The following is a 13,412-nucleotide window of genomic DNA, read 5'->3' as shown; positions in this document are numbered from 1 at the left end:
CTGGGAATCAGAGTTGCTTCCAGAGAAGCAGAGATGGCTGCAATCAGCTCGTGCAATGCTTGTGAAGAGCCCCAGAGGCAGAGTAAAGGCAATCACAGAGCGTCTTATGGGCTCTTCTGGGGAGAGGAAACTTGTGCCCATGGGTCCAGGTTCTTGGTCTTTTCTGCAGAGCCAAAAGGAGTTAGATGGTGCCAGAGTGGACTGAGGATATGAAATCTGGGTCCCACAGATTCCCTCTGCAGCACAGCTAGGATCACTTCTAGCTATTCGTCCCCAACAAGCCTTGTGGACCAAGCAGGACTTCCCTTTTTTACCAGTTAGAACCGCACCTAAAAAATAACCTTGATCTGCTTGCTGGGTGAAGAAACAATCCCCGGCATCATTGGAGACTTTACCTTTGGGGACGGCTGAGAAGCTCCTCACTGAATTCCCACAGGGGATGTGTGTTTCCAGGCCTTATACAACTTTTCCTGGTTTTCATTAAGGGCAGCTCTTCAGGCAGCAGTTTCAAGCCCTTTTTTGTTGTTCCTTATGGACATTTCCCTGCATTGCCTCAGATGAATCACCTGCTGATGAAGGCACCTGCTGGAGGGGGATCACTCGGGTCTGCCCGTGGCACCCAGTGCGAGAGGGAAGATGAATCATCTGAGTGTGGCTCAGCACAGCCCCTGACCTCCCCCAGACCCATGCTGGGACTGTCCCTCCATGGAGCCTCCTCTCTGACCTGCAGAGAGAACCTCTCCCAGAAACTGCTCTGCCCTTGGGCAGCTCTGGCCTGTGCTGTACCTGTGTTCTCCTCCAGGCTCAGCCTTGCCCAGCAGGAGTGTTCCCAGCCTGGAACACTGTTCCATGGCTCCATGTCCAGGGATTAAATATAGTTATTTAATCTCTTTAGCCCATAACTCCCACATATCAAAGGGAAAAAAGAAATATTTCTTTTTCTTTCTAGCCTTTTTAGCTTGGTGTGGCAAGACCTTCTCCTGCATCGTGTTTGTACAGCCCCCAGCACCTGGGGTTGCTGCCACAGTGCAATTACATGTGGTGATGCTGCATTAATGCCTTGGAAGCCAGCTCCCCAGACTCCAGGAACTCCTGAGCTGGTACAAGGAGCAGTTTGTCTTTCTCTGAGCTGAGGACATGCCTTCACCAGTACATCTTCATTAGGTTTCCCAGAAGCTGCCATAACGTGCCATCAGCTGTACTGAAACAGGCTGGTGTAGCTTGTGAATCACCGTCTTTAATTCCTGCCTGTGACTGAGGATCATCCTCATCCCTATTTGGGCTGAGTCTCACTCCAGCAATTGGCAGGATTAAACTCCCTTCAGAAGCACGGGCTGAGCATTATGAACAAGGGGAAAAGCCTCAGGCGAGTCGTGGTCTATTTATATCCCATGAAAGATGGGCTCTGCGCATAAGAATATTCAAGCCCCTGGCCCCTCCACCCCCCTCCTGTTCCTCTAGCTGCTCTCTTGAGGCTGTCTCAGCATTGAAAAATTAGCTTCTTTTTGAAAGCTAAAAGGAACCTCAGTCAACATAAGAGTGAGCAGCCAGGCTTGGGGAGGTCTCTGCTTTACTGAATCCCCTAAAATCTGCACTGTTGATGCTACACCGCAGTGAAGGAATCAGATGTGAGCTGGGACAATTACTCTCTCCTCACTGAGTCTGTCTCCACATTTTAAACAGGGTCCTATTCTTACCCTGCCTGCTTTTGGGGTCTGATTATTGATCTATATTACCTGCACTTCTCCAATATCTTTTTGGAGGCTTTTCCCTGCAGTGCAGCCCTGTCCATCCCCCAACAAGTGAGTTAATCCTGCACCCTCCACAGCTGCACCAGCCACAGAAATCCAGGGCTCAAAGAGGGTAGGGCTCTCCCCGTGTCCCCACAAAGTCCCACTTCCAAGGAAGGAGGAGAGGAAGGTCCCAGGAGCTGGGGAGACACAGGATCATGTCACTTCTCCAGCAGGTGCAGGATCCAACTGGCCCAGCAGCAGTCCTTAGCCCTGCCTGCAGCACAGGCTAAGCCACGACTGCCCTGCTCCAGGGAGGGAGGGCAGAATGCAGCCCTGCCTCTGGCCCCCTCAGAGGGGCTGACACCATCAGCTCCCCTCCCTGGGCATGTCCCTGCTGCCTTTCCCTGTAGCCGGGTGGTTGTAGAAGAGACCAGTGAGCTCTGTAGCAGGGCTGGGATTTCACACTGACACTGCTACAGTTCCCAACGACAGGGGATTCACCTTCCCCCCAGCTCGTATCCAACAGCCCCTGCCTTCAGGGAAAGGAGGTGCAGACTCCTAATGAAAGCAATGGTCCATGAGCCATCAAGAATGATGCCCCGCAGAGAGCTACGTTCAGCACAGACCAGAGGGAACTTAACAAGCCTTCAGCTGGGGAATCCACCTCCACTGGAGTCATGCTGAGCCCTCTGCCCATGAACATCTCCAAAATCCCCCATTTTTCATCCTTCTTTCACATATGAGGGCTACAAAATATTTGTTATTTTTAATCCTGAATGATGAATTTCTCATCAAAGTGCCACCTGTCCCCTGTGCAGGATGTTTGCTCTACGGCTCCAAATCACCTGTGAGTGTGTGGCACAAACCAGCACAGCCAGAAAGCCTAGACTCCACAAAAGCATGAAAAATTTGTCTTCCATTGAGAAAAGAATGTTTTCCTCACAATGCTGTCTCCCACCCTGCTGAAGCCCTCAATACTGCCTTTCAAGAGGTGGGTGCAAAAACTGCTGTGACCAGTTCATTAGATGGAGAGGTGCTGGTGGCTTGGGGTTAACATCTCAGCTTTACAGGGATGCAAAACCTCCCCCTGCAAGGCAGAACAAAGGAAAACTTCCTGAAGGAATCCCAGAAACAGTGTTTGTTGGGAATGCTGCAAAGAGTAAAACATGCCAGGCAAGAAAACCTTTTAGTGCCTGTGGCTGAGGAGGGAATGAGATGTGTGAACTACTTTTATCATCCCCATCACTCGAAATACACAGCTGAGATTTTCACTGATCCCTCTGGTGATGGGTGTAAATCTTCCAGACTGACTTGAAGTGCCAAACGCTGTGGATTTGACTCAGCCGCTACTGCAGGGATTTGATATCCAAAATATCACTGTGGCTCTAGTTCTTTAGTAAGACCACAATAAAATATCATGTTGTGATACACTCTGTGTGTGTGCACATATGTGTGGATGTGGATGGTGTTTGCTGCCCTGAGACAGGCAGTGTTCTAAAGATGAGCAGCCTGAGAGGTAACTCAGTTTTCTCATTGACCACCGAGCCTCAGCATCACCGTTTGAAACATAAATTTTATTGCAACAGAGAATTAAAAATAGTACATCTGAAAGAGTTGCAGAGTGCATGTCATCAAAGAACTAGTCAGAAATCACAACTCAAGCAAATCATGTACAATTGGAACAGAAAGTTTTATTAAAACAAGTGGAAATCAAACTCAAATTTTCCTTGTTTGTTTAATTTCACCATAACTGTGGATTGTGTATTTACAGTCTTCGCCTCTTGTGGTGAAGGTTCTGCTCAGGGCAGGGCAGGGATGGATGGGGAGGAGAAGTGGGTTTCAAAAGCTAACAGGATGTGAAAGTTTTCCAGAAGAAGTTCTTGCAGCCTGCTTTGCGTTCCCGGGGTGCCAGAGCGGGGTTTGAGTTGGCTGAGCGCTCCAGCTCCAGTCTCACTTCGTCCTGCTCAGCCCCTCGGGACAAGTCCTCAGACTCCAGGGCTTCATTTTCTGTCTGACTGGGCTCTGAAAGCAGTTCTGCCAAAAAGTACTTGGCCAGTTCCTTGGGGACAAGAGACAGAAAGGGAGAAAGAGATAGAGAGACCACAAATTACTCCTTGATTTTTGGGGGCTCATCACTCAGTTCCTCCAAGACTCCTCCATGAGAGATTAGAGACAGTCAGGATGCAGGAGGAGAAGAGGAGCCCTGGCTTTCCAAAGAGCCCAGCCTGACAGCTGCTATGCAGCAGTTGTGTCTGTGGCATCTACCTGGTGTGAGGAACAGAGCGCTGTCCTGTCTGAGACAGGGAATGAACTCGTCTTTACCTTCTCTTCCCTCGGCTCCAGTGCTCAGCACTCAGCAAGGATGCCACGAGCCTGCTGCTAAAGTGACACGGGAAAGGTCTTTGGGGGAGCTGGCAGGGGAGGTTGAATTGGTCACCATCTCACTGGGATTTATTTTTCTTCTAGCCCCTCCAAGCCTCGGCTGTCACCCAGCACGGGTAAGGCCATTGTTCCGTGCTCTGGGGAAGCTGCCTTCCTTCTGTGACCCGGAGAAACCTTGGGAGCTTCACCGGGGCTCTGCCCTGTGCCCCAGCAGTGCCTGCTGCTCACCCATCGCCAGCACCCAGCTGGACGGCCTCACCTCCCATCCCTGCCGATGGCTCAGCCCATGCGGGGAACCGGGGCTCTGTGGGGGACGGGGATCTGCAGCAAGGGACGGGGCGCCTTAAAGGGGGACACTGGGGAGGTCTGGAGGGCTCTGCAGCGGGGTGCCAGGGCCCTGTCAGGGAGCGGAGATTCTGCAGAGGGGGTCGGGGTCTCTGTAGAAGCGGGAGCGCGCAGCGCGGCCCGCGGGGTGCCCGAGGGGTGCCCGAGGGGTGCCCGCCCCGTCGCGGGGCTCTCACCTGCTTCCCGGCGGCCGCGGCCAGCGACTTCTGCAGGAACTGCCGGAGCCGCGGGTCCGAGGGGGCGGCCGAGACGGTGCCGAGGGCCAGGGCGATGGAGAGCAGGGCCAGGGCGCACTGGAGGCGGCACGACAGCATCTCGCCGGCGGGTCGGGCGCGGCAGGCGGCGGCGGGAGGCGCTGGCGGCTCCGCTGCGGCTCGGCTCCGGCGTTGGGGATCTCCCGGCCGCCCGCCGCCTTTATAAACCCTTCTCCCTTCTCCTGACGTCAAGGCGGGGGCGCCCCCCTCGCCCCACGCCGCCGGGGGTGGGTCTCTGGGACGGGGGGGAACGGGACCGGGGATGCTCCGCTCTGCCCGGCGCCGGCCAAGCCTCCGCGGTTCCCCCGCAGCTCCCCTCCCCTCCGACAGCCCCCCGGCTGCCTCCAGCCCCCGTCCCCAAATCAGCGCCCTTCCAGAGCTCCCGACCCTGCCCGTGCGCTCCCTCCTCCCCGGCCACAAGCCCACCGGAGCGGCGCTCGGGGGTCCCGGCTGTCACTGCCCACCCGCGGCTCTGACCCAGTGCCGGAGGGTGAAGCCCCCCAGCAGCCGCTCTGCCAAAGCCCCTCGCCCTGGAGGCGAGCCCTGCCCCGTCGGATGAGAAACGGCTGCAGAATCCGGGGAGCTGCAAAGCGTCCCCTTAAGGACGATTGCCTCCGGCTCCTGCAGGGGGTGGGGGGTGTTGAGGTGCCCCTGAGGGTCCTTTTTGCCTCCCCTGCCCCTGTGGGTCTTTCCGGCACCGATCCATTCCCAGACCCCCTCCCGCGGGCAGCTCCGGGGGCAGCGGGAGCATCCCTGGGGAGTGTCCCGGCTCCTGCCCGGCTCTGCAGCTCCGGGAAGCGATGACAAATTGGTGCCTGGCTGAGCCTGCGGGGACCCTTGGCTCCATCTCAGGGTGGCTGGAGGTGCTGGTCCCGTGGGATGCACCTGTCCCACTGCGGTGGCAGCCTCTCCCACTCCTCCAGCCTCTCCCACTCCTCCAGCCTCTCCCTGCGAGCTGGCTGCTGCCCACAATGGGAAAAGCTGCTTCAAACCCCCCGAAGGATCAGCCTCCTCTGCTGTCTCCCAGCTGGCAGGGGCAGAGCAGGATGTGCGGGAAAGGGCCTCTGTTGTCAAAAAAGGGGTATCAGAAACTCTCTTATCTCAATTTCCAGCTGAGGAAAATAAAAGACTTGAAGGGACAAGAATTCAAGTACTGTGAAAAGGTCTCCAGAAACCTTCAAAACAACATTTAGTTTCATGATGAATTAATGTGCATCTCCCACCCCACTTTCAACCCTAATACTGCTGGCTGGGTTTACTGAGGCTGACCTGGGAGTATGAAGCATGGAACAAAGTGTTCCTGCTCTGTTTCACAGTCAAACAAGATGAATTGGTGCTGGTTTCTGGTTCCAGACCAGGTAGAACTTTGGGCTACACTGCGGCTGCCCTCCCTGGATGGTGCCTCCCTTCCTTTCTGCAGCGTGGCTCTGCAGCCTTGCATAGCTTTCATCCTTCTCATCCTTCCCAAATTGTGGAGCAATATTAATGAAAATCATGAGAGAATAAGCCTTCATTTGTAGCCCATGAGACCCTGAGGGTTGGGTTTACTTATGCTGCATTTATAGCCTGTTTTCCCCATCTGCCTGACGTGAACAAGGCCAAGCTCTGTGCTCCTGGGACCCTGTTTGTCTTCTAGCACTGAGCTTGCTCTGGGGAAACTGGTGGAGAAGAATCAGCCCCTGCTCTGGTTTAGACAAATTCCCTTGCTTTGGGCACAGGACACAGCCCCTTGCCAAGGCTAAGGGAAGTGATTGGACCCAAAAGAGCAGATTGTCCCTAAGGGCCATGACTGTCAGAGCTTTTCTCTCCACCAAGACCCTGTGTTAGCAGCTGGCCCAGCATCTCTCTCCTCCTGTGGGCAAAGAAGCAGAGCCAGTCCTGGGCATGGCAAATGGCCAAGGCAGCAGATGCCAGGGCATCAAACCTGTCCTGGACCTCTTGCCTGCCTTCAGGAGAGGTTTCCTAGGAAAGGATTCTCCCAGCAACAATTTCACCACTTTTCTAGATGTGCCAGTAGCAGCAAGCTAGGCTCCCTCATTCTATTTGCAGGGAACAGCCCCCAGGCTCTCCTGCTTGGCCCAGCCCAGCCCAGCCGTGCCATGCTGCAGTGCAAGCCTGGGCCAGCTTTGCAGAAGGCTCCAACTCCCCACCAGCTCATCCCACAGCCTAGGGCAGTGCAGCCTGCTTGAGTTCCACACTGGAGAGGAGCAGAGATGGAAATGAGGTTATTTCAGTCTCCCCTGTGGCTTACTGGCAGCTGTTACCTAACATCCCCTGCCACTGCACACAGCAGGGAACTCTCCAGGCTGGCACCCCTTCTGTCATTCAGTGTGTCACCCCAAGGGGATGGGCACACTGGGATCCCCCATCATTCCAGAGCTACCACCCTCCTTTGGCTTCTACAGTGATGGATCTGCCCTGAAGTGCCAGAGGGATCAGTTCAGCACCTGTATTTCTTGGAGTGTGGCAATGGGCTGGAGTGCAGCCTTGGGCTGCTGCATAGGCTAGAGAGCTGTGCTACACTTACCACCATTTGGACCCACCTGGACACCAGCATGGAGATGAGAGCTGTAGAAACTGGCACAGTGCAGGAACAATTTCCTTGATGAGTTCCCCTCTTTCTCATTTCCTGATAAATTCCTGTGGGCCCAGCAGGTCTTAGACCTAATGGGATTGTGCAGAGTTGCACAGCTCAGTTGGAGGTGGATGGGTTCCAGGTGGGCTGGCAGGGATGGTTTTAGGAAGCTGGTATGGTCATGCTGCCATCAAATGAGGGACGATACCAGACTTGATTCCTAAGTGGTTTTGAGAGGCCATTTTTGATGTCCTGCCCAGTTTGCTCAGCACCTGGTTCTTCCCCAATTACCCACAGCACCTCTATATGCATGAGCCCAGCTCTATTAAAGATAAGGACCAGAACTGTTCCTTCGTAGCCCCTATCTTCACCCACACTTTGTTTTCCATTTTTGCATCTACCCTAGCCCAACCCTGCCCAGCCAACCCTTGCTGGCCAGCTGGTAGTGCAGGTCACCCAGCCACAGAGCAACAATCCCCAATGGGACTTTGGGTGAGGACAAATGTTGGAATTGTTGTGCTCCCTACAGTCCAGTTCCAGGCCAGCAGACCCTCAGTCACACTGGGAATTCCTGGCTATGGTGTTCACCGGCTCCTATGGCTTTTCCAGGCATGTGGGGACAAGGCTTGGAAGACCAGGTTGGCTCTGAGTCCATCTCTCTGTGCAGCACTGGGTGGCTGTCCCTCTGTTCCCCCTCTCCCTCAGGAAGACTGGAGGAATTACATCAGTGTCCCCCAGCAACAGGGGAACTGTGACCACATGGAAATGTTTTGGATTTGTCTCACTGAATTTGAGAAACTCACCTGAGGAAAACAAAAGTGTGGGTTTCTTCTCTCTGGTCACATGTTCCATCAGGAACATGACTCCTGAGCCAGAGCAGCCTCAGAAAGGCTCTGACATCTACCTTGTTTTTACCTTCTTGGGATTCAGCTGAGGTTGTAAGGCTGGTGAGGCAGCACCAGGGACAAAGTTTTGATGGCCCTGTTCCTCTAGAAATCTCTCAGCCTTCTTAAAGGAGAGAAACTGAACTCCATCGGGTCTGAGCCTTGTTGACAGATACAGTGTTGAATGGACCAAAGTTCTCAGGTAATATTTGTGAGAATCCCTGTGATGTTCTCCTGAAAAATTTTTATGTTTCTTTTCAAGGAAAATCTAAAGGAAAAATACCACGTGCTCTGGTTTAGAAAACCACATTGTGGTGACCTGAATGAACCAGCAATGAGGGAGTGGAGAAAGGAAGCCCATCTAGTCTGGACTGTCTCCTGCAGAGGACTCCTGGGGAGGGGGTCAGGGCAGACCTCCAGACGTCCTCATCACCTGGTTCAGACATGGAGCAGCGAGTGAGCTGCAGATTGATTTACCAGTTCCCTTTCCCCCGGCTCCTCTATGGGATCAGTGTGCTCTGCATTTTTTTTGCGCTCATTCTCCAGCCAGATAAATCCATCATCCTCTCGGCTGTGGCAAAGGCAATTCTGTTCCCTTCTTTCTGCCGCAGCCCCGCAGGGCATGTGGCTTTGCCGACGATCGAATGGCACTGAATTCCTGTGACTGCTTCCTTACTCCCACGCTTGCAGCTGGCTCCACGGACCGCGGGCAGTCCGGCAGTGCCCGGCTCCGGGTGCCCAGGCTGCGTGCTCGGCAGCCAAGCGTGCCCTCTGCTGTCACGGTTCCTGTCGCACCTTATCTCCCTCGCTATCACCTACGAAACGCTCCCCACGCTCTCCGCTCTGCTTTCGCGGGCAGGACGGTTTCGCCCTGGGTCCCTGCTTTGCCAGCAGGGAACACCGCTTTTCTTTATATTCTGGCTCTCAGGCTGGTGGGGCTGAGCGGTGACCTGGGAGCCAGGGCGGTGACATTCCCCGCTCTGCCTCCGGACATGCAGCTGGTGCTGTGGGGCAGCGAGGAACCTGCTGCAGCCCCACAGCTTGCTGGAGATCTAATAGGGCAGGTTCCTGCCCCGGGAGATCCGGATGAGTGGAGAAAGAGCAGTCAGTCATGGCTGAGTGATAATAAAAAACAAGAGCTCAATAAGGGAGAGAGCCTCTGGCTGAATGGTACCATGTATCCCTGGAATGGAGCACAGAGACAGCATAAATGCTGGGATTGTATACAGAGTTATAAGAGCCCTGAGAGTTTTCTGTTTTTATAGTAAAACTTGGGCACAGATCCAAAAGATTTTGCCTCTCCATTAATTACAAGCCTCTGGGATTTCTGCTCCAGTAGCAAAGAGGGAAGGTTGTCAGGCTGTGGAGGTTCACAGAGGTGGAATAGTATGTAATTTAGTACGTAATTTAGTACCTAATTTATTACCTAATAGGATCTGATTCTTGAAATGTCTCTGTCTACGAGCCCAAGTTTTGTTTAGGATTACTGATGCTGCCACCTGAGATTTATTCCTAATCTCAGCCACCTAGGATACTGTCATGGCATGCACAGGGTTGATAGCAGCTGCCTTGAAGGGAAAAAGGAAAGGGAGAGGGAAGAGAAGGGGAAGGGGAAGACACGGGAAAGACAATGGAAAGATCAGCACAAACACGTGCAGAAACAAAGTTGAACAGGCTGAGCTAAGAGTCATATACCATGTATAATATGAGTTAAATACCAGGGTATTCACCTGTACTGCTGCAGTGGCTGCAAGGAGTCAGGGCTGTGTTTGGGGCCATCCAGAGAGATGCTGGTCTGAGCTGTGAGCAATTATTAGCATAAGGAAAAAGATGATGGGTACCAATGGATGAGCACACAAAATCAGGACATAATACAGAACTCTGCTTTATCTCTGTATATAATGCTCCTCTATTAACACCTGTTGATATTAATTAACATCTCTTTTTAGCATGGAAAAGGCTCTGGGGGGACCTTATAGCAACTTCCAGTACCTAAAAAGGATTATAGAAAGCCAGTGATGGACGTTTTTACAAGGCTGTGCAGGGAGAGCACAAAGGGGAATGGCTTTAAACTGATATAGGATCAATTTAGGTTAGATATGAGGAAGTAATTGTTTACTGTGAGGGTGGTGAGGAGTAGGTAACCTAGAGAAGCTGCGGTTGCTCCACACTGGAAGGGCAGGCCAGATGAGGCTTTGAGCAACCCGATCTTGTGGAAAGGATCCCTGTCCACGGTTGCAGTTGGATGATCTTTAAAGTGCCTTCCAACCCAAACTATTCCGTAATTCCAGCACGGCGAGCTCAAACTCCGTCTTCCAGTGCTCTCTTGTGGAGGCTGTGCAGAATGCAGGGAGCGCCCGGGGCCGCCCATCGCCGCTCCGGAGGAAATAAAGCATAAAGCATAAAGCATAAAGCATAAAGCATAAAGCATCCTCTGCGCTAGCCCTGCTCGCTGCCCTGTGGTTTGAATCCCCATCACCATGCCGGGCCCTCCTGGCAGCCAGACATTTCATGGGCTTGCTGGTGACCTTCCCCTGAATGCCAGCTTGTCTCCCAAGCTGGGTTTTCCACGGCGAGAGCCCAGCAGTACCGACACGGGCAGGGCTGGGTGTTTGTGGGTGTAAAGCAGGCATAGAGCAGGTGTAGGGCAGCTCTGTGTGTGACGGCTCCCTTGCCCCTCCAAACACCGTGCGCGCCAGATGCCTGCAGGCCTTTGACCACGGATTGCTATCGCTTCAGCTGAACTGCCTGGAAAAGCCATGAGATCACTGTTTAAAAAAAAAATTAAATCCGTCAGGAGGAGGAAACCGTGCTCTGGGAAAATACAGTGTTTATTTTGCAAGTGCAGCTGAGCAATGGGAAATAGAGGTCGTGGCTACACAGCTGCTTGTCTGGGGCAAGTAGAGCTGTGAGCCCAGCCCAGCAGCTTCCAAAAGTGACAACTGCAGTAACCAGAGAGGCGGTGAGCTCAAAGGCAAGCAGGTCCTGACAGGGAGGGGAGAAACCCAAGTATGTGTGTCAAATGAGAGCAGTATGTGTGTCAAAGCCCTGTTGTGAGGACAGCCAGCTTTACTAAACATTAAAAACCCAACAGAGAAAGGTAAAGCAAGTGAGGGAATATGGTGGGAAAGCAAGATTTTGGTATTGTCAACACTCAGGCAATTCTCCATTTGTGGTCATTTTCCTGCCACCCTGGGTCTAGCACATGTAAGTTGGTGAGGGCTCATGCTGGCCTCAGTCTTTGGGGTGAGCAATAGGCTCTTGCCCAGAAGGATGCTTGGGAAGACCTCACTTCATGAAATGCCTGCCCCACAGCAGGCAGGCACTGCTGCAGGCTGCCAGGCAGCCGTCCTGCCTGGCCAAATCCAACAGGAGGAGAGAGAGGCTGGCTCCAGCTCACTGCTCAGCCCCCTTTCTGTGGGGTTTCTTCACAGGCCAGCAGATCTGGTCTGGGGGACAAGACAGAAGAGCTGCGGGTCAGAAAAATCATAGAATGGCTTGTGTTGGATGCGATGTTAAAAATCATCTTGTTACAACCTCCTGGCGTAGCCAGAGACATCTTCCACTAATTGCAGTTACTCAAGGCCTCATCCAGCCTGGCCTTGAACACTTCCATGGATTTGGCATCCACAGCTTCTCTGGGCAACCTGTTCCAGTGCCTCACCACCACTATGGGTAAGAATGTTTTCCTAAAAGCTAATCTAAATCTACCTTCCTTCAGCTTAAGGCCATCCCCCCTTGTGCTATCACTAAATGTCCTGGTGAAAAATCCCTCTCCAACTCTCTTGTGGGCTCCCTTTAGGTATTGTAAGGTGCTCTAAGGTTGCCCTGGAACCTTCTCCAAGCTGAACAGCCCCAATTCTCTCAGCCTGTCCTCCCTGAAGATGTGTTCCAACCCTGCAACCAGCTTAGTGGCTCTCCTCTGGAGTCATTCCAACAGCTCTTCCTTGCGTTGGGGGCTGCAGAACTGGACACAGCATTCCAGGCAGGGCTCTCACAGGACCAGAGAAGAAGTTAAAAAGTTTAACTTTCAGCCTCAAATGATGTGTTTATTTAGAGGTAAACAGGAAAAGGCAACTGCATTGCCTTTAGATGAGCACATAAAGCAAGAGCTCAAAGGTGCCATAAGGAAAAACAGCAGAGCTGAAAGCCACAAGCTCACAAAGATGAGGACCAGGCACTCTACCCAGGTCAGCAGCCTGTCCAGATCCAGAGGCCATGCTGAGCAAGGAAATTCCTCAGGAGAAACTTCTCTAAGAATAGCGTTGCTGTTATTGGTCATCACGATCTCAGTTATGGAACCCAAAAGCATCTTCATAGCTCCTGGTCCTAAAAACAGGTTCAGATAATGTCAGCAATAGTCTCAGCCTGCTGTGACCATCACAAGCCAAGTCAAAGCAGGAAGGATGCTGCGAAACAGCAAATTGGCTCCTCCTCTTCTTGGCATTTTCCTCCCATGCAAGGCTGCTTTGGTTGTCTCACATCCACCTCTGTCCCGTGGTGTGTTGAAAACATCCTTCTCTTCATCTCCAGCTCCTCCTAAGTGCAGCCCCTCCTGCCCCTGCAAGCAGCCAGGCCCTTCCCTTCCTACTGCTGCTTCCAAGTCTCCCCACTGTGAATCATCTGGCAAGCCCCAAGACCAAGTTATCCATGAATTACCTAATCTCAAAATGAAACTCAGACCCCACCCTGGGCCATGCTGAGCTGTGGCTGGGCTCCACACCAGTGCTGGTTCCAGCCACTCCTGTCTGTGCAATTCAGGGAAACTTTTTGCATGCGGCTCTTTGGTTTTCTGAAACCAGCAGAGCAGCAGAGAGCTGCTGGGCTGCCTGCACAGAGCTCAGGGCCTGGGCACTCAGGGCTTCTCCCAGCACACCACAGCCCCCCAAACAGAGCAAAGCAGCTCCTCTCCCTGCCAGGGGGAGCCCAGGGACTCCCTCAGGCTGGGCTGTCAGCTCTGGCCCAAAGCCATCCTGCAATGGCAGGAAACAGAAATGGTCTCAGCCAGTGAGGTCCTGGATGGGGTTGCAGACCCTGCTCCCCTGAATCATTCCACAAGGCAGAACAGTAAACCCCTCCATCCCAGGCTCTGAAAAGAGAGAAGCAGCAGTCAGTCATCTTCCCTGAGCAATTCTGGCAACTGCCCTGCATTCCAGGAAATATAAATAACTACTCAGCCATCTGGAACTGCCCCTGGGCTGGTCAGCAAAAGTCTCTGCCCTGTTCCTGCTGGCTGCTT

At 53.1% G+C, this 13,412-nt stretch overlaps 1 protein-coding gene across 1 annotated transcript; it reads right to left on the bottom strand.

Annotated features, from left to right (window-relative positions):
* Positions 1-3,288: 3,288 nt before the first annotated feature.
* On the bottom strand, positions 3,289-4,913 carry SST (somatostatin). The gene is made up of 2 exons (XM_063408736.1): positions 4,637-4,913; positions 3,289-3,792 (listed from the first exon to the last, which is right to left on the bottom strand). Exons 1-2 carry the CDS (start codon positions 4,772-4,774, stop codon positions 3,580-3,582), a joined length of 351 nt encoding a protein of 116 aa, XP_063264806.1. The 5' UTR covers positions 4,775-4,913; the 3' UTR covers positions 3,289-3,579.
* Between the last annotated feature and the right edge of the window lie 8,499 nt (positions 4,914-13,412).

The sequence above is a fragment of the Prinia subflava genome, chromosome 11, assembly GCF_021018805.1.
Source record: "Prinia subflava isolate CZ2003 ecotype Zambia chromosome 11, Cam_Psub_1.2, whole genome shotgun sequence".
NCBI lineage: Eukaryota > Metazoa > Chordata > Aves > Passeriformes > Cisticolidae > Prinia > Prinia subflava.
The sequence above is the reverse complement of the archived record's forward strand: the minus strand, read 5'-3'. Positions and strand labels throughout refer to the sequence as shown.

Excerpts from the sequence above, each read along its gene's own strand:
- SST (XM_063408736.1), bottom strand. The coding sequence starts at position 4,774 with ATGCTGTCGTGCCGCCTCCAGTGCGCCCTGGCCCTGCTCTCCATCGCC. Across the intron at positions 3,793-4,636 it reads CCGCGGCCGCCGGGAAGCAG|GAACTGGCCAAGTACTTTTT; the intron begins GTGAGAGCCCCG and ends CTTGTCCCCAAG.